The sequence below is a fragment of the Hemicordylus capensis genome, chromosome 9, assembly GCF_027244095.1.
Source record: "Hemicordylus capensis ecotype Gifberg chromosome 9, rHemCap1.1.pri, whole genome shotgun sequence".
Classification (NCBI taxonomy): Eukaryota; Metazoa; Chordata; class Lepidosauria; order Squamata; family Cordylidae; genus Hemicordylus; species Hemicordylus capensis.
In genome coordinates, this window is record NC_069665.1 from 30,572,830 (window position 1) to 30,592,734 (window position 19,905).

Sequence of the window (19,905 nt, forward strand, 5' to 3'; positions counted from 1 at the left end):
CGGAGATTGCACCGTGTCGTTTTCGCACCGTGAATGTGTTGTTGGAAGGAGTCTGACGCAACAGGGAACCAGGCCATAACTCCGGCCAGCAGACCGAGAAGTCACAGGTTTTGCTGCATTTCCTATTGGTTCGTTCGTCAGACTAAAATGACTTCATGCAAAAAGTATGCCGCATCCCTCATAGCGCCTTCTCCGTATCAACCTGGGACATGAGGAACTGGCCCACCATCACCTGGGGGCTTGTGAGCTGTGGCCCTGACACATTCCGGGCACCCACCCACTGCGCCCAAAAGCAGACCTTTATTGGGGCGAAATGGTGGTGCAGAAGAGCCTCCCGTTCACTCTTGGTGCAGAGACATTCACTCCTCTACAACTCACTCAGAAGTGGACGGGGAGCACCAGGATGGGGCATCAACTCACTTGGATGTAACCCAGGTTGGGGGATTCCTTGCGGATTCCAAACCAGTTGGCAGGGTCTATGGGGTCCTTGTAGAGTGTCGAGTTGCCGATCTCCTCCGGCTGGAGGTTAGTGGCGTTGGGTTGAGGCTATGGAACAAGCAAAGATTATAATCTATTACAAGAGTATCCACGAAACATTCAGATATAGTTTAAATTCACCGCCTAGAGATATACAGATCAGGCGGTAAAAAAATATGACAGACAGATAGACTTTATTTATTTATTTGATTAGACAGACAGACAGACAGAAAGACGCACGCATATAAGGCAAATTCGGACATCACATGGTACTAGGGTTTATTTCATCTAAGTGTATTTATTTGCATTTCCTGGAATCCAAACCCCGGAACACACCTTGCCTCCCCTCCTCCTCCTCCTCCTCCCCACCACCGCATGCGTGTTCGCTCTGGCACATACCTCAGTGCAGTTGGTGGCATAATCCTGTGGGTTGACAATCGTCAACTGGTAGAGCATTTTGCAGACAATGATCACGCAGACCCAAATAGTGGAGAGACACGAGGCCATGTGGCGGAACCGGCTGTAGGGCAGGGCGAAAGCCCACAGCACCACCAGCAGGAAGTTCATCACTGACACCTAGACAGGAGAAGAGAAAGAGGGGATGGAGAGAATAGGGAGTCCGTGCCTGTGGACAGTCACACCTCTGTAACAGAGAGAACGTGGCCATTCAACGCAATCCAATTCAGCATCCCAAGAATACCAGCGCTGGCTTTTTAAAAGGTCTCTTTTCAGCCGCCAAGTTGGGATTATTGCTGACTGAAGTGATGCCCCGTCTTTTGCCTCCAAACGGGTTCCAAAAGTGTTTAAACATGTTGAAGGAGAACGCAGCCCCGGTGCCTGGTGACAGATGGTTCCATCAGACTTCCAGTGGCTGGAAAGTGGGTTCTGCTAGCAGTTCATCCCTCCCCAGGACCAGCATTTTCCTCCATCCTTGATCCACTTGCTGGATCACTGGATCATCGCAGGGGGAGGAGGCAGACCCACAACACACAGCAAGACTCTCCCACGTATCAGGGCAGCAAAGAGCAGCAGTGATGGGGAACTCGGGCTCTTCGGATGCACCAGCAAAGGGCGAGGTAACACAGGCAGCATCTGGAAAGTCAGCGGACCGCCTCCCTGGAAAGGTCCCCTCCCTCGTCTCCCCTACAGCCTCACCTCCTTCAGGGCCACCCAGGCGATGTAGAGAGCCACCAGCTTCAGGACATGCAGTTCCAGCAGGCGCAGCACGAAGAACTGGATGCGGTCCAGAATGCTGGAGAACTTCCCGCCCAGCACCACCAGGCGTTCCAGCACCAGGCCCCATTTGCTGGGCATACCCTCTGGGGTGGGGGGAACAAAGGGGGCCAGTTTTATTTATTTATTTTATTTATTGTTGCATTTATATACCGCCTTTCGTTAAAAGACAACCCCAAGGCGGTTTACAAAAGTTAAAACATACAATAAAAAGGCAATAAAAACATCAAGCTAAAAAAATATAAAAACATATAAAAAACAGGCATAAAAACAATACAACAAATAAAAACACACAGAAGCAGTTAGAAGCAGCCTACCACTGGGCATCTAATTCTGCTGAATTCCTGTTCCTTCAAAGCACCGTGACCCTCCTCAGGTTCTTGGGAACACGTGGGTTAGAAAGCAAGTGGATCAACAGGCCTCCTTAAAATGCAAGCGCTTTCTGAGATGTATTTATATTTTTATATAAAGCGAATGGAAGCGAAGAGTTGGAGTCCTTCAGAGGCAAGCAAAGTTGTACGCATCCATTCCTCGGGTTTTTTTATTCTCTTGGGTACGTGGGAGATTGCCTTAGACCACTGGTCTATCCAGCTCATTATTGTCTATTCATTATTATTGTGTATTAATTATTAAGTATTAATTGAGTATTGTCTATTAATTAACTTATGGAACTCTCTGCCACAAGATGTGGTGATGACCACCAGCTTGGATGGCTTTAAAAGGGGCTTAGACAATGTCATGGAGGACAGACCTATCAATGGCTACTAGTCTGGTGGCTGTGGGCCACCTCCAGCCTCAGAGGCAAGATGCTGCTAAATCACAGTTGCAGGGGAGCAACGGCAGGAGAGTCTTGCCTGTGGGCTTCCCAGGGGCATCTGGTGGACCACTGTGAGAAACAGGATGCTGGACTGGATGGGCCTCCTTGGGCCTGATCCAGCAGGGCTGTTCTTATTGTCAGCACTGACTGGCAGCGGCTTCTCCAAGGTTTCAGGCAGGCGTCTCTCCCAGCCCTGCCTGAGATGCTGCCAGGGACTGAACTTGCGGCCTTCTGCATGCAAAGCAGATGCTCTGCCACTGAGCTGCAGTCCCAGGGGCACATTACAGCCACAACCAGCAAGGCACTTTGTACACACACATTATTTTTAAAAAATTGGTTAAGAGAGCACCAACACCCTCTTTGCAGCTTGAGAAGAGAAGTGGGTGGGTGGGTGGGGGAAGTGACTCTCGGTAGACCTTGCTAGCAATAAAATAAAAGAGAAGAAAAAGCAAAGCCATATTGGAAAGATGAAAGAAAAATAAGATCTGATTGCAATTTCTTGTATTCTTGTACAAGAGTTTGTTGTTATCTCACTTGCTGCTTTCTTCCACAATGGCTGATGTCAGCATGGAGTTCTGTTCTTGAATGCCACGTGGGGCAAAAAAGTGGCATATAAACCTTAAGCATCAGCCAACCATCTGCTTACCTTCTGACGCAGCGTCAGCTTCCTCTCCAGACCCGTGGCCTTCAGTCTCCCCTTCTTCGGACTGTAGCAGCACTTGACTCCCACTAAGTTCTTCACTGCTGAAATCAATGAGAATGGCAAATAGGGCAGACAGCCAAGCCTGGCTGGCCCAGGGGAACCCCTGGAGACAGGTTTTCTGAGACAGGGACAAGCAGCCAGAATCTTCTTTCCAGCTCTTTGTTATCCTCGCAACAACCCTGCGAGGCAGCTTAGGCTGAGGTAGCTCCAGAGGCAGAAGGTTCTTGTCTCTGTTGCAAACCCAGAAGAAGAGGAGAGCTGGTCTTGTGGGAGCAAGCATGACTTGCCCCCTTAGCTAAGCAGGGTCTGCCCTGGTCACATATGAATGGGAGGCTAGAAGTGTGAGCACTGCAAGATATTCCCTTTAAGGGATGGAGCCGCTCTGGGAAGAGCAGAAGGTTCCAAGTTCCCTCCCTGGCTGCATCTCCAAGATAGGGCTGAGAGAGACTCCTGCCTGCAGCCTTGGAGAAGCTGCTGCCAGTCTGTGAAGACAATACTGAGCTAGATAGACCAAAGGTCTGACTCAGTATACGGCAGCTTCCTATGTTCCTAAGCTGGGGACAGGATGTTGTATTTAAGAAGCCTAGAAGCTGCCTTTTGAGTCAGATTCTTGGTTCATCTCGTGCTCCACCGTCTCCACTGGATATGACTGGTTTTAGATGGCTTTTCCCCAGCCCTGGAGGTGCCAGGGATTGTAAGCTGGGACCTTCCGCGTTCAAAGGAGGGGCTCTGCCACTAAGCTGCAGCCCGTCCCCACCATGGAACTCATCGACCCAGCCACTCCTGCCCCACCCAAGACTGCCTATGGGGGCCGTGCCACATACCCCAGTGCACTCGGGGGCTGCTGACCCCGTGCCGTCGCATACTCCAGGTCGGTGATGTGCATGAAAGGGCGGTGGAAGTAGTGCAGCTGCAGGATACAGGCCAGCAAGAAGAAGCCGGGGACGAGGATGCTGGTGAAGAGCTCCGAGACCGTGAACTGCTCCAGGCCCAAGTCGCCGAGTCTGTGGGGGAAGCAGAGCAGGAGAGGGAGGTTTGAGAGGAGACCGGAAAACCTCCCAGATCTCTTGGACCCTGAAAAACAGAGACGTGCCTAGAAAGCGGCTTTATACCGAGTCAGACCCTTGGTCTATCTAGCTCAGAGTTGTCTGCACTGACTGGCAGCGGCTTCTCCAGGGTCTGAGAGAGGAGCTTTCCCAGGAGATGCTGCCAGGGATTGAACCCGGGACCTTCTGCATCCAAAGCAGATTGCCCCCTCCTCCTTACGCCGATGCCCCACCCAGAGTTACCAAGGGGGCTGCGCTACTCACTGCTGGTCGGTGAGTCTTGTGAAGTTCCGCCAGTATCCAGGGAAGTCCTCGAACTGGAAGGTGTAGACGGCGATGAGGATCAGCATGGTGTAGGCCACCACCAGCCACCAGAAGACCTTCAAGAGTTTCCGCCAGAGGCTATAGTACACCTGCAGAGGAAACGGGTGGGTGGGGTTAGGCAGCGGGACCTGGGGCCCTCCTCTCCTAAGGAGCCCCCAGAGAAAACTGGCCCATGCCAGGGGGCAAAGTGGGGTCCTTAAAAACCATTAGCCCCCTTGCTGCCCACACACTTTTTGGTCCCAGAAGGTACCAGGAATATCCACGGGTCATTCTGCTCAGGGGTTTCCAATGCCTTCGCCCTGGGCCCTTTGGCGTGCCATTGCCTAATGATGATCTGGGTCTAGGCGAATGCAGGAGGGTTCTTTTCAGAAGCCAGGGCTGCAGCTGGGTGGCTGAGCCCTTGCTTGGCATGAAAAGGGTCCTGGGTCCAAGCCACGGCACCTTGATTAAAAGGGTCAAAGAGCAGCTAATGGGCAAGGTTCCCTGCCCCAGACACCCTCTTGGAGCCCCTACTTGGAGGGTGCCACTCTTTGCTCTAGCCCAGCTGTGCCTCTCCAACCCAGCCTGAGCTCTGACCTGGAAAAGGGTGAGGCACAGCAGGAAGAGGAACATGTACACAATCTTGTAGACGACCAGGCGCCCAGCAAAGCTGACCACGATGAACATGCCGGCACAGACCAAGATCCAGAACTTGGCGTAGAAACGCGACACGTACGCCCCCAAGACTTTCAGCACATCACGCTTGTGGCCTGGCCCTGCAGAGAGGGGGGAAATGCAGATGCTCTGTCTCAAGTGCTGTGACAGAAACCCGGCATTGGAGAGCACTCCGTGGTCTGTGACAACTGTTCCTTGGCACAGGTGCAGACTCACAGGCAGGGCTGCACAAAGATCACGCTTACCACCAGGATCAAAGCAGTAGCATTACTGAAGCTAAGCAGGTGAGGATTTGCACAGTAATCTAGACAGGAGATCACTAATAGGAGCCTCATGTAATTGCAGAAGAGAGAGAGAGAGAGAACACACCGACACAGACACTAGTAAGGCAGGCCCGTCATGGAACAGGAAACATTTTGCATGGGGGGGGGGAAATGTTATTTACAGACTTCCCACAGCATATTCTGGTGTAAAAAGTAGTACCTTGGTTACTTTAAGTGGCAGGATTGCATATGCAAAATTTTGTATCTGTAGGTAACTGGGAACCATGACTTTATTTTGCACAAACAAATCAACAAAAACATGCACTCTTCAAAATATATACTTTTTAAAAATATATGTAAGATAACTTTTTATGAATGTTCTTGCAAAAGGGAAGTAAAAGAACAGTTTGAAATATCGATTTGGGGGATTGAAAGGAATTTACAAAAAAGGGGGGGAAAAGACGCATTATTTATAGAGAAATTGAGACCAGATGTCAATCTGAGAAATTGCTCGAGACACCCTGACTGATGCTATAAGGTTCATTAGCCCCAGAGAAAAACCAGGTAATTCCGCTTCCGTCTCCTCCTCCCTCATTATCTCCCCACCAGTCATGGACTGCCAGTCCCGGTCTAAAGATTTTAAGAGCTGGGGAACCTAGGTGGCCTTTTGTCTGTGCTCATTTGTTTAACTGATGATGGCATGTACGCCAAAACGTTTTTATTTATGTATCCCAACTTTTATTTATGTGCAATAAAGGGTCTTTTTGAAGAGAGTCTTCTTTAAAATATATTTTAAAAATTAAACCCTCCCCTCCCCCCCCCACTCCAAGCATATTCAGGTGTAAAAAGTAGTTCAGTTAATTTCAGTGGCAGGATTGTGTAGTAGGTAATCAGGAAGCATGACTTTTCCGCATAAAGCATGACTTTTTCGCATATGCTAAATCATTGTAAACCGCTTAGAGAGCTTCCAGCTATAGAGTGGTATATAAATGTAAGTGCTATTGCTATTGCTATTGCTAAAGACACCCACAAACTCACTCTTCAAAATACCTAATAGATTCAGCACACACACACACACACACACAGCCCAAGCCCAGCAGGCTTGGACTCTGGACTCTCACCTGCGTCGGAGTCTGCAACGGTCACCTCCACCAAGGGGGCTGGCGGGGGCTTCTTCTTCAGCACCTTCTCCTTCACAAACTGTCGGACCAGGAGCCAGAACGTCAGGGTGTAAAGAAGCTGCAGGCAAAAGGCAGAGGGTAAGACACACGGCAAGAGAGAACCAGGTTCACCCCAGAACACTGAAGGGAGAGGGAGACAGAAAGAAGGCAGGGTGGCCAGACAGATACAGGCATGGACACAGGAGAGAGATGGCAGGATCCCTGCTAAGATGGCATCAGAACACAGGAAGCGGCCTTATACCGAATCAGGCCCTTGGTCCATCTTGCTCAGGGCCATCGACACGAACTGGCATGGCTTTCAGGCTCCCAGGGAATGAACCTGAGGCAGATGCTCTTCCACTGAGTTACGGCCCCATCCCTGAGACCTCAGCCTTTCAGAGCCTTAGGGACAGAAGAAGCTGCTGTATACCGAGTCAGACCCTTGGTCCGTTTAGCTCAGGATTGCCTGCACTGACTGGCAGCCGTTCTTCATGGTTTCAGGCAGCAGTCTTTCTCAGCCCTATCTGGAGATGCTGCCAGGGAGAGAACCTGGGACCTTCTGCATGCAAAGCTGATGCTCCTCCACTGAGTGGCAGCAAAGAGGCACCTTTTAAAGAGGAGGCTCTCTTACAGGTCCTGGGGGAGAGGAACTGTCCCTATGGAACCCAGGACAGTGTCCCTCCCAGCAGTTGTTGCTGGCATCTGCTTTGGTCACTTTTTAAAATGTGACCCCTTTTGGAAAAGGCAACCGTCTTCAGGTGCTTTTGACACACCGTTTGCAAACCCCGTCTGCTAACTGGGCAAAGGGATGCCCTCTAAAGTGGTGGCTCTTCCATAGCCAGCAGGGGCTGAGCAACTGTCCCCGTTTAAAGAGAGAGGAGAGCTGGTCTTGGGGTGGCAAGCATGACTTGTCCCCTTAACCAAGCAGGGTCTACCCTGTTTGCATATGGAAGGGAGACTAGAAGTGTGAGCACTGGGAGATATTCCCCTCAGGGGCTGGAGCTGCTCTGGGAGGTTCCAAGATCCCTCCCTGGAAGCATCTCCAGGACAGGGCTGAGAGAGATTCCTGCCTGCAACCTTGGAGAAGCCGCTGCCAGTCTGTGAAGACAATACTGAGCTAGATAAACCAAGGGTCTGACTCAGTATACAGCAGCTTCCTATGTTCCATTCTGCCTAGCATAGCATCCTCTCCAGGGCTATTGCTGGGCTCTCCCTTTTCCTTTCCTTTGAGACGGTTCCTATCCAGCCCAGCACACTGTCCCTCCCAGGGTCTGTGGCTGGTGTGTACCTTGCTTTTCGTCTGGGGCAGGGAAGTGCCTGCTTCCTTTTTAAAATATAAACTGCTTGGAGAACCCTTTCCACAGCCAAACAGTATGTCAAACCAAGAGGAAGACTCGGTGGTCTCTACCTTGGCTCCCAGGTTCAGGCAGGGGTACGGAGGTCGCTCCAACCCCAGCTGCTTCAGGTCCATGAAGCCGACCTTGACGGGCAGCTCGGCCTCCAGGTCCATGCCCCAGACGTACTGCAGGCTGCAGAGGGCAATGCCGTAGAGGAGGAGGAAGGGCGAGCAGAGCATGGCGAAGTGGTGCCGGCTCCGCACGATCCAGATCAAGCAGGCCCAGAGCAGCAGCACAAAGGTCAGCCAGCTGTGGTAGGTGATGCTCCACACCTGGAAAGCAAAGAGAAGGGAGGGGAGGAGGGACTGAGCCACCTTTCCCCAGCACACAAGACTCCGAGCAGCATCTCATCTCCTTAAATCTGCCTGTGCCTCTACTAGGGAGGAGGACCTTTTCGGTGGTGGCACCCCATTTTTAAATAATAATAATACAAACTACTTTATTTGTTAGCCACCCCATAACAAACTGTTCTCTAGGTGGCTTACAACACAACATTAAAACATGGGATAAAAACACAATACACTCGGGCATAGCCTCCCCAGCGAGGCTTCCCTGGAATCATCACTTTGTTCTTTTAGATGCCAAGGGAAGACCTTTCTGTTCATCCAGGCCTTTAAAATAAGTCCTTTTCAGAAGTTTTAACAGCTCTCAGTAGTTGCCCGTAGGTTGCGGAACACATTCCCCAGGGGTGTAAGAGATTTATCATCTCTGGAGGCCTTCAAGAGAGCCATAAAGACTTACTGTTTCTACGTGACTTTTGATAATAAAAGAGTTACCGTTTCCACATGACTTTTGATAATATTTAAGTGATTTTAATGGTTTTTCAATTAGTTTTGTGTTAGGGTTCTAAATGCTTTTAATTTATGTTTTACTTATTAATATTTTAAATAGTTTTGGTTTTGACTGTGAACTGCCCCAAGTCATTTTTGGAAAGGGTGGTATATAAATGAAATAAAGAAATAAGTGTGTTCATATTTCATTGTAACTTTCTTTTGTTTTAGTGGGCTTTTACTTCTATATCTAATTCAGCTGTTTTATTGTTCTACTTTGCAAGCTACTTGGTGAACAACTGTCATGGGGTGGCCAACAGATAAAGCTAATTAATGTATTTAATTAATTTATTAAAACAAAACAATGATTTTACCTAACACTTCCTGCACCCCAAAAACTGTATGGGCCCCCCCCACTCCAATGCACTTCTTCTCTTTCTTCTTTCCCTGCTCTGCTTAACTTTCAACCTGAAGAAGAGTTCTGTGACGCTTGTTCTTGTTCACTGCTTTGTGGCATTTCCGTTGGCCCGAATAAGAGCGTCTCCCTACTGGATCGGCCTGGATCACGGAGTACCTGACCCCCCCCCCCCCAGTGCACCAGCCTGATGCCTGTGTTCCTTACCATCATGGCAATGAGGGCACACACGTAACTCTGGCTCATGATAACATGGCCCAGTGACTGCAGCAGCCTTTTCTCCTTCCGGCGTTCCCGTCTCCTGCCAGCTGCAAAGGAGAGACGGAGAGCACGGGGTTTTTTTTGGGAGTCCCTGCAATGGTGACCTTGAGCCAGCAGGTGGAGGCACTGCCTCGTGCCAAGCCAGGCCCAGGAACAGGACAGGAGGGGCACAGGTGAGCGCCACACAGTCCAACGCCTCTGATGAGCAACATCAAGAGCCGCTTTTGCAACCCGTTTTGGGGAGGACAGAAAGGCCTCCAAGGAAGTACCCACATGAGAGAGAGGCTGTGGGGCAGAGGGGCCGCGGTGTGGAGAGGGAGGGGTTTTCCTTCCTCTCTCACACACACACACAACACTAGAACCAGGGCTCAGCCCAATCACCAGGAAATTCAGTGTGAAAACTTTTCACACGGCACACAATTAAGCTATGCAGTTCTCTGCCACGGGATGTGGCGATGGCCACCAGGCTGGGTGGCTTTAAAAGGAGTAGAGTGCCTTCACCGACAGGTGAACGTTTCACGGCTGAGTTTCGCCTTTATCCTTGGCTTAACCAACAGCTATTGATTATGATTAGATCGTTTCCTTCCTCTCAGGAGCTGAAAGCAACGCAGGTATAGCCTCATAGGAACATGGGAAGCTGCCTTCTACTGAGTCAGACCATTGCTCCAGCTAGCTCAGGGCTGTCTACTCTGCCTGGCAGCGGCTCTCCAGGGTTTCAGAGCCAGGAGTCTTTCCCAGCCCTACCTGGAGATGCTGCCAGAGATTGAACTGGGACCTTCTGCATGCAAAGCGGACTCTGTACCACTGAGCTACGGCCCCATCCCTTAAGGGGATGATCTTACAGCAGACAGCGCTCACAGGTAGTCACCCATCCAAATGCAAACCAGGGTGGACCCTGCTTAGTAAAGGGGATAATTCATGCTCACTACTGCAAGACCGGCTCTCCTCCCCAGAGCGCCACAGTTCTTACCGGGTGGGTCTGCCTCTCCGATCTCATGCACGGTACAGTTCTCTGCATCGGCAGCAGAAGGCTCCATCTCCGAGATCAACATTGGCTAGAACGAAGAGTGGGGCGGGGGGGAGAGTGAGGCAAGCATGAGCTGAAAGCCCTGAGCAAGCAGTTTGGACCCCAGACTCTGGAGGCCGCAGGATCCGACCGAAGAGGGCTTGTCTCTGCCCCCAAATGGGGTTAGAGGCGCTGCCATGATGCAAACTGTGAGGCTAGATTTGCACTCTGAAGGCACCCAGAGCATCCATGCAAAAAGGCAGAGCAAGGAGAGGAAAAAACAGAGAACTCGGGGAGGAAGCGTTGAAGGGACTCTGCCATGCTGGAACCAAACAAACGTCTCGTGGGAACTCGGGAACTCCCGACATCTTTTCCTTGGAGAAAAAGCAGCTGCAGGTCTCCCAGTTTTGATTGGGGCCATAGCCTGGGGCAGGGGTACCCCCGTCTCCTTATCTCCTTTAAGCGAACTGCCCTCTCCCCAGATCTGCTACTAATTCCAGAAGGGAAAACTCCATAGCCCGATTCAGACATGATGCTGTTCAAGTGTACAGTTGTCTGTGCACTCATACACGTGTCTGTGTGTATGACTGTAGAGCTGTGTTTATTTTAAAGGTGAGCCTGGATACAGGCCCTTCGAATGCACGGTGCAGAGAGGAGGAAGTGTAGTTCTGCATAACATGTGAATGACTGTACCTGAGTACCAGTCTGTATCTGTGAACACTGTACATTTGCTGCATGAGTGTTGGACATAACATGTGAATGGGCTTCATGACTAACAGCAATTTTGGGGAGGGGAGGTGTAGTCTGGATCAGTATTGCCATTGCATCTGGGGAGAAAGGCTTAACTTCCCCCCTCCCCTCTTTGGAAGATCCAATCCAGCTCACTTTTCACACACACACCCGCCCAAGACACTGGGAGTGCCGATCACAGAATTCCCAGGACACGTTTCTCAACAACGCCCAAGGCCTGGTCCCCACATGGAGGAGAAGAATGAGGAGGGGGGCTGCTCTAGGAATATTCTTGACTACACCACTTCAGCCTGTGAGGGGTGGGGGCGAATCCCAGTTTGGAATGCTCCCCCTATTCATTTCTTCAAAATCTCCCTGCAAGCAGAAAGTTAGTATGTCAGGGACAAATGCTTCTAGCCCAACCCACTCTCTGCTGTGTGAGCTTTCTACTTGAAGGGACGTTGGGGGGGGTGTATTTTGATGGGGGGGGCATCCAGAACATGGTCCTCCACCTACAGTCCTTTCTACCATTGCATGCCCACTTCATTCCGCTGCATGTTTAGACCAGGCCGAAGGCTGCTTGTCCACGGGAGGGGCTGCAGCCGCACGCCTTCCCCAAGCAACGCCAAGCCCCAGATCAAGACACCAGCTGCAGCCATGGCTTGCTCCGGCACCCTCTGCCCCATGCAGGGACCCAGCGAGGCGACTTGAGCAGCTCCATGCAGCCAACGTGCAGCACTTCTGCGGGCACCTCACCTTGGCATCTTCGGCCAGGCTACCTCGGGATGAAGGCCAGTTCTCCAGCTCCAGGCACTCGGACGTGGTCTCTTCCAGAACTCTCTGTTTGTTTGTTTGTTTGTTTAAAATGGGGTGGGGTGGGGTGAGGAGAGGAGGTCAGAATTGTGCTCCTGAAGTGGGTGGTGGGGAGGATTCTGGCCACCTCGCTTGCCTTCCCCAGCCCCAGGCCAGAAACTGAAACCAGTCAGTGGGGCATGCAGGGGCTTCTTGGCGTCTGTGGAGAGGCTGATGTTTTGGGACCCTCCCTGTCGGCCAAAACCCCTGTTCCAACTCCTCTCTCAGGTACACCCGTAAGAGGTTGCCTTTGTCAGCAGTAGACATTTCCAAAGGGCTTTCCCAAAGAGCCTCGCATGAAAGCCCAGCTACGTTTCAGAAACTATAGTTTAGGAACACCAGAAGCTGCCTTCTATTGAGTCAGACCCTTGGCCCAGCTAGCTCAGTACTGCCTTCCCAGACCGGCTGTGGCTTCTCCAAGGTTGCAGGCAGGAGTCCCTCTCAGCCCAGGCTGGAGTTGCTGCCAGGGAGGGAACGTGGAACCTGTAGATGCTCTTCCCAGAGCAGCCCCATGTCCTAAGGGGAATATCTTACAGTACTCGCACATGTAGACTCCCATTCAAATGCAAACCAGGGCAGGCCCTGCTTAGCACAGGGGACCCAAGACCAGCCCCCCTCCCATTCGCCCCCCTCTGAGCTGGCGCTGCTCCGAGTCCAGAAGGCCTCTGCAAGACTCACAGCCCAAAGGCCGTCTCGAGGATGCCTGACCAGAGAGGCCAGCCGCATCCAAGGAACTCACCTGGGCAGAGAGGCGGGTCCGGTGGAGCTTCACCAGCGTTGCCAAGACGTAGTACAGCAGGAGTAGGATCCCCGGGTTGACGTAGACGGGCCACGGGAGGTGGACGTTCAGGAGCAGCGCGTTGCTACAGCCCTGGTGCTGGATGATGGCCTTCAAGCCAAACAACCTACCGGAGAGATTCGCCCCAGGAGAATGAGGGGCCGGCAAGGTGGCAGTTTTGAAGCCGACGGCAGCATCCCGGCTGCTTTCCAAAGGAGACGTCTCCGTCACTCAGGGCTCCTGGGAGCCCTTGCAGACATTATCCGAAGCCCAAACATGGCCAAGAAGGGGCTAGGCTTGTTCACAAGCACACCAGCAGGCCGGCGGGGGGGGTGTGTGTGAGTGTGTGAGCTGGAAGGGCTCTGATCTTTGGCCGTGGGTTTGCAAAGCTCGAGGTAGGAGGCGGGGAGAGTGATCGTGTGCCAGGAGGCAGCTGAGTAGGACGGCCTTTCCTCCTGGGGACCGAATCTAGGAAGGGCGCACTCCTCCTATTCAGCGGCCGCCTCACACATAATCGTTCTTCCGGCCTCCTACCTTTCATCAGAATTGGAGTCCCTACAGACTGAAGCCCAGTTCTGGAAGGCAAACACTGCAAAGTGCCTGGATTTTGTAAGGTATCGAATAGCATCACACACAGGCTGGTATTCAAGAGATAAAGGAATCACAGCTTTTTGCATAGCGGAACATAGGAAGCTGCCATATACTGAGTCAGACCATAGGTTCATCTAGCTCAGTATTGTCTACACAGACTGGCAGTGGCTTCTCCAAGGTTGCAGGCAGGAATCTCTCTCAGCTCTGTCTTGGAGATGCCAGGGAGGGAACTTGAAATCTTCTGCTCTTCCCAGAGTAGCGGCTCCATCCCCTGCGGGGAAGATCTTACAGTGCTCACGTGTGGTCTCCCATTCAAATGCAACTAGGGCAGACCCTGCTCAGCAAAGAGAACAGGTCATGTTTGCTACCACAAGACCAGCTTTTCCTCTTCTAATGAGTCTCAAAAGCCCCACACTGCAAAGGGGAATGGTCCTCATTTGTCAGAGAAGGACTTTCCCACGGGAAGCCCCACAAGAAATGAAAAAGAAACTGAACACCCTTCCATTCATTGTGCTGATGCACGGGGGGAAAGCCGGGGAGGTTCAAAGTGGCCGTGGCAAAAGCTTCTTGCTTTGATCCTCAGCTGGTTTTCAAAGAGGACAAGTCTGTTTGCATAGGTGTCATTCAGAGTCACACACACACACACCCCGGTCGGCCAGGCTGTGTGGAGTCAAAGCAGGGCATTGTGCAGCCCTGAAGCTGGAAAGAGTTGGGTCTGGGAAGGAGGAACCCCTTCCGAACCAGGCTCTGGCTGCAAACCGCTTCCCAGGCTGCCCCCAGGTACTCCTACTCACCTCCTCAAATTTCAAAGGGGCAGAAGAGAAAAGAGAGCGGGCAGGCTGGGTTCTCCCAGACCATCCCAGCTCCTCTCTTTCTGCCTCCAGTGAGAAGGCGAAAGGGTCAAAGAGGTCTCTCAAGCTACCTGGTGCTCAAAGCCAAATTCACCCAGTCTGGGACTGGATGCCGCAGCGGGATTCCATGCCAGTGTAACTACCACTGTCCAGCACCCATGCCAGTCTCTGGGTCCTCTCGAGGTCATCAAGTCCTGCCCCATGGCCTACATCTTCGAGGCCATGGAGCAACACACCTGCCACCTCCCCTTCGCAATCCACACTCACCGTGCCCAGAGGTCAGCAGGAGGTAAAAGTTCCTGCATATAGCGAGTCTGGTAGCCATACAGGCAAATGAGGTGGCCCCCAGCAAAGACATCCACCATAATGCAGAGGGTGTTGAAGGCCAGGCGGCCGATGGGGAAGTGGCAGGCCCACCAGGTGCAGAGGCCGACGAAGAGCAGGTAGTAGGCACTGGAAAAGACGGATGGCAAGGTGATCCCTGCAAGAGAGGGGAATGACAAGGGGATTCGTAGAATATAGGAACATAGGAAGCTGCCATATACTGAGTCAGACCCTTGGTCTATCTAGCTCAGCATTGTCTTCACAGACTGGCAGCGGCTTCTCCAAGGCTGCAGGCAGGAGTCTCTCTCGGCCCTATCTTGGAGATGCTGCCAGGGAGGGAACCTGGAACCTTTTGCTCTTCCCAGAGCGGCTCCATCCCCTGAAGGGAATATCTCACAGTGCTCACACATCAAGTCTCCCATTCAGATGCAACCAGGGCAGACCCTGCTTAGCTATGGGGACAAGGCATGCTGGCTACCACAAGACCAGCTCTCCTCTCCCCGAGAGGAGGGGGAATTAGGATTAGTGGGGAGGGGGAATTAGAATACCACCCCACAGCGTGGTTTGAGGCCCACTGGCTGGCTGGAGAAATCACATGGGCTGTAAAAAGAGACAGAAATGCACTTCTAAGAGTTGATATGGATGTCAAGTTGAGAGGAATCACTGTGCAACATAGGAAGCTGCCTTCTACCCTCAGTCCATCTATCTCAGGACTGTCTACACTGACTGGCAGCGGCTCTCCAAGGTTCCAGGCCGGAGTCTCTCCCAGACCTACCTGGAGATGCTGCCGGGGACTGAACCTGGGACCTTCTGCATGTAAAGCAGATGCTCTTCCACTGAGCTCTGGCCCCATCCCCAAAGGTGAGACACATGAGTCTCCCATCCAGGCACTGACCACACTAAGACCTACTTAGCTTCAGCAAGGTGGCAGCATTGCGTACCCCTAGACCAGGTCTGCTCAACTTCGGCCCTCCTGCAGACGTTGGCCTACCAATCCCACACGCCCTGGCTACTGGACACCATGACGGGGGATTATGGGAGTTGTAGTCCAAAAACAGAAGCCGGGGTGGGGGACGGCAGCAAAGTTGAGCAGGCTGGCTCAAGAACACGATCGTGCTCTGAAGACGATCTGTACCAGGGAAGTGATCTTTTGAGCAGCCATCCAGAAGCACAAAGCAACTTTCACAACGGCAGAGCCCACTATTAATCCAAAGCGCAAATCAGTTCAGAGGGATGCAATGGATTCCGTGATGCCCCTCGGTCCATGGAGGAACTCTGGCCGGGCAGAATTCCACTCTCCCAGCTCAAAGGGAGCTCAGGTGAGTGGAGAGGCAGAACTGGGAGGTCCCTCTGAAGACCTGTGCTGCTTGCTCAACGCCCTCCTCCCTTGGCACCTACCTGCCAGCGCCAGCAGTACGATGGCCAGGACTTTGCCAGCTGCCATCAGGAGCCAGTGCACCTTCTCCTGGAGCCGGGCAGCCAGCCGCGCCCGTCGTCTGGGGGAGGCCTCAGCCGCCGCATCGACATCTCTTGGCGGCCTTGACGGATCGTCATCCACAGCAGCTTCTTCCTGAAGGAAAGGAACATAGGAAGCTGCCATATACTGAGTCAGATCCTTGGTCCACCTAGCTCAGTCTTGTCTTCACAGACTGGCAGTGGCTTCTCCCAGGTTGCAGGCAGCAGGAGTCTCTCTCAGCCCTACCTTGGAGAGGCTGCCAGGGAGGGAACTTGGAACCTAGATGCTCTTCCCAGAGCAGCTCCATCCCCTGCAGAGGGGAATATCTGAGTGCTCACACTTCTAGTCTCCCATTCAAATGCAACCAGGGGGCCCCCTGCTTAGCTAAGGGGACAAGTCATGTTTGCTGCCACAAGACCAGCTCTCCTCTTGCCACGATAATAGTAGACACAATAATACTTCATTATTTGGAAATTAAAATAAACCAAGGGGATAAGTGTCAAAATATCATCCTAGCTCTCCGTCACGTTTCCAGGGATCTGTGAGGGGCAAAGGAGGACAAAAACAGAGAGAGAGGAACCTCATGCAAAACTGGGGTATCTGAGAAAAACAGAAATGTTCTGTCTTGAAAGGTTACAAGGCAGTGGGAGAGAGAGAGAAGAGGAGGGACCAGGATCAGCCGAGCACTGAGAGGTGGATGTGGAAAGGAGCCCAAGAGGAGCGAAGGTTTGGGAATTAGACACCACCCCCACTGCATCTCCGCCCAGTTCAGCGAGGCCAAGGAAACCAGACCTGCCCGCAGGGATCAGTTACGCTCTCCTGAGAACAAGAACAGGGCAAAGCGGATCTCTCCTCTCCTGCTGCAATAAAGGGCAATGCACTACCCAGGTGCCCACCAGGACCCGGCTGAAGAGGCAGTGGGATCGTCAACGGCTGGAGAACAAGCCAATGAGACGCCATTAGTCTCAAGGGCTAAATGGAACCTCCTTGTGCAGGGGCAGTCTACCTGAGAACACCAGCTGCTGGGGAGGCAACTACAGAGAAGGGCTGCTGACCTCCTGCCCCGCTGGTGGCTTTCCCAAAGGCATCTGGTTTGCCACTGGATGGATAACTAGGACTGAAACCTGGTTAAATGCTGCTTAACCGAAGCGGTTTGACCAGGATTGCCCTGAAATTCTGCACTGTCAAAATAATTTCCGCCGGGCTCATTCATCCAGATTCACTTTTTAGCTTGCATCCTTGTGATTGTGTGGGAACAGTCTGGAATAGACCAGAACCCTTCCTGAAGGCTCCTTCCAGTTTCACGCGTCCAACTATCAGACCACTGAGGCTGTTCTTCCCAGCCATTACCAGGGTTGGCTTTGGCAATCCAAGAGGCGCCCGAGAGATGCCCAGCAATCAGAGCTCTTTGCTGGGAGAGCTGAAGGGCCCTTCCCCAGTCACGGCCGCCTGCCTTGATCCTTGTTTATCTCATTAGTACTTGAGAAAGCGCACTCCGCAAAGGCCTGTTTTTCTTGGCTGCCGGGCCTGAGCGATTTTCCAGGCAAACGCGGCTTTGACAGCAAAGGTATTGGTCTCCGCCTCCTTGCCCAGCTGGTCAGGCCCCACGCTCCAAGTCCAGCCCAGAGCAACCGTGCCGAAATGCTCACAGCAGAGAAGCCCCCCGAGGATGCAGTGGAAAGGGCTGGGCACAAAACGCTCTGACCTCAAAGTTTCCAGCTTGAGCACAGAGATCACAAGAGAAGGGAAAGGGGGGGGGGGGAACCCATTCCATCCTGGGACCGCTGAGCCCCAAGGCAAGAGGGAGCCAGGGAGAGATGGGCCCTAGCCTTGGGATGCAAAAACTGCCGGGCGCAGACCACTGGCCCATCTGGGTCAGAATTGCCTACTCTGACCGGTAGCATGGTTCCAGACAAGAGTCCTTCCTAGGACTATCTGGAGATGCAGCCAGGGATTGAACCTGGGACCTTTTGCATGCAAAACAGGGTCTCTCTAAAGCGCTTCCCTTTCATTCAATCTCTGCCGCTCATTAGTCTTGTTCTCAAGATATACTCAGGGTGAATATAAACAGGAGGAAGGGAGAGGATCACATCCGCCCACATCCTATGCCTACTGAACTGAATGTCTGCATGGTGCATCCGTGTGTACAAGGATTGCCTTATCCACACGTTACGTTCAAGCAACATACCATCTGTGCACAGCATACACATGCATAGATCTGTACACGGGTAAAGTTATTCACACATTATATTCAACACACCTTTAGTACTCTTCTTCCACATGGAGGGAAGTGTACTGAGGGGGCCTGTTCTGAGGCGCGCTTTTAAAATGAAGGCATGTGCAGACATTCACACAAACACATGTACATGTGTACAGACATCTGTACGAATGGACAATGTATGTCTGAATAGGGAGATTCTCTCCCTCATGCCTAGAATGCGGCAACTAAAGGGTTCTCAGTGGCAGAGAAGAGTCTTCTCTGTGTGTGTAGCTAGGCACCTGCAGCTTGCTTTAAAAAGCAGCTTGCTTTAAGAAGGGTTTGGATAACTTCATGGAGGACAGGTCTATCAACGGCTACTAGTCGGAGGGCTGTGGGCCACCTCCAGCCTCAAAGGCAGGATGCCTCTGAGTACCAGTTGCAGGGGAGTAACAGCAGGAGGGAGGGCACCCCCTCAACTCTTGCCTGTGGCTTCCAGTGGCATCTGGTGGGCCATTGTGTGAAACAGGATGCTGGACTAGATGGGCCTTGGGCCTGATCCAGCAGGGCTGTTCTTATGCCCCCAGTGTGTACAGATGGACAAACACAGGAACACAGGAAGCTGCCTTCTACTGAGTCAGACCCCTGGTCCATCTAACCCAGTATTGTCTACAGAGACTGGCAGCAGCTTGTCCAAGGCTGCAGGCAGGAACACCTCCCAGCCCTAATTTGGAACCTTCTGCATGCAAGCGTGCAGATGCGCTCGACTAGGCCCACTGAAAAGCTCTAGTTCCTTCCAAAGGGCCATAGGAATGCATGGAATTTCCAAATGGCCATTGGCTATTCGGAAAGTCAATGCATTCCATGGCCATTTGGAAGGAAGAACATAGGAAGCTGCCATGTACTGAGTCAGACCCTTGGTCCAGCTAGCTCAGGATTGTCTACCCAGACTGGCAGCAGCTTCTCCAAGGTTGCAGGCAGGAGTCTCTCTCAGCCCTATTTGGAGACACCGCCAGGGAGGGAACTTGGAACCTTCTGCATGCAAGTAGGCAGGTGCTCTTCCCAGAGCAGCCCCATCCCCTCAGGGGAATATCTTACAGTGTCCACACACATAGTCTCCCATGCAACGCATACCAGGGTGGACCCTGCTTAGCAAAGGGGACAATTCATGCTTGCTGCCACAAGACCCACTCTCCCTCTTTCACACACACACACACACACACGCCTTCGACTGAACGCACAAGAAGTAGCTCCGTTATGTGACGAGAACAGGGCTATTTGTAGGTCTCTGATCTCTACACTCAGCATGCCCAAACCTCGTCTCGTCTGCCTCGAGTGGAAACTGGGCAGGCGAAGTGTGCAGTGAGCACACGTCAAGCGGCATTCCTTGCCAGCGAGCAGGTGGCGGCTTGCAGGGCCCGAATTGTCCTCGGCTGGTCTCCCACCGGCCGCCACCACTGGGCCCTGCATAATGTGGCCTCTGTTAGGCCTCGGGTGTTTGTTAGGGCGTCTCCATGGCAACGTGGGACCGGCCTGCTCACTCGGACAGATGTGGGAGACCTGCCCCTGGCGGATGCTGGGATGCGGATGAGTCAACAGCT

General features: G+C 52.4%; 1 protein-coding gene across 8 annotated transcripts in view; it reads right to left on the minus strand.

The window, feature by feature from the left end:
* The window catches only part of PIEZO1 (piezo type mechanosensitive ion channel component 1), a 108,328-nt gene that overhangs the window by 29,649 nt on the left and 58,774 nt on the right, over positions 1–19,905 (minus strand). For 5 of the 8 annotated variants that reach the window (XM_053271201.1, XM_053271200.1, XM_053271198.1 and 2 more), the window contains exons 6-20: positions 16,050–16,221; positions 14,595–14,808; positions 12,847–13,012; positions 12,012–12,095; positions 10,491–10,575; positions 9,467–9,567; positions 8,086–8,346; positions 6,639–6,756; positions 5,177–5,355; positions 4,541–4,689; positions 4,055–4,234; positions 3,174–3,271; positions 1,633–1,796; positions 877–1,053; positions 421–546 (exon numbers count right to left, since the gene is read on the minus strand). In XM_053271201.1, coding sequence (XP_053127176.1) covers positions 421–546; positions 877–1,053; positions 1,633–1,796; positions 3,174–3,271; positions 4,055–4,234; positions 4,541–4,689; positions 5,177–5,355; positions 6,639–6,756; positions 8,086–8,346; positions 9,467–9,567; positions 10,491–10,575; positions 12,012–12,095; positions 12,847–13,012; positions 14,595–14,808; positions 16,050–16,221 — 2,274 coding nt within the window. Of the gene's footprint in view, positions 1–420; positions 547–876; positions 1,054–1,632; positions 1,797–3,173; positions 3,272–4,054; positions 4,235–4,540; positions 4,690–5,176; positions 5,356–6,638; positions 6,757–8,085; positions 8,347–9,466; positions 9,568–10,490; positions 10,576–12,011; positions 12,096–12,846; positions 13,013–14,594; positions 14,809–16,049; positions 16,222–19,620; positions 19,831–19,905 lie in introns of those variants that run through there. The other 3 variants (XM_053271202.1, XM_053271195.1, XM_053271197.1) reach the window with 3 other exon arrangements.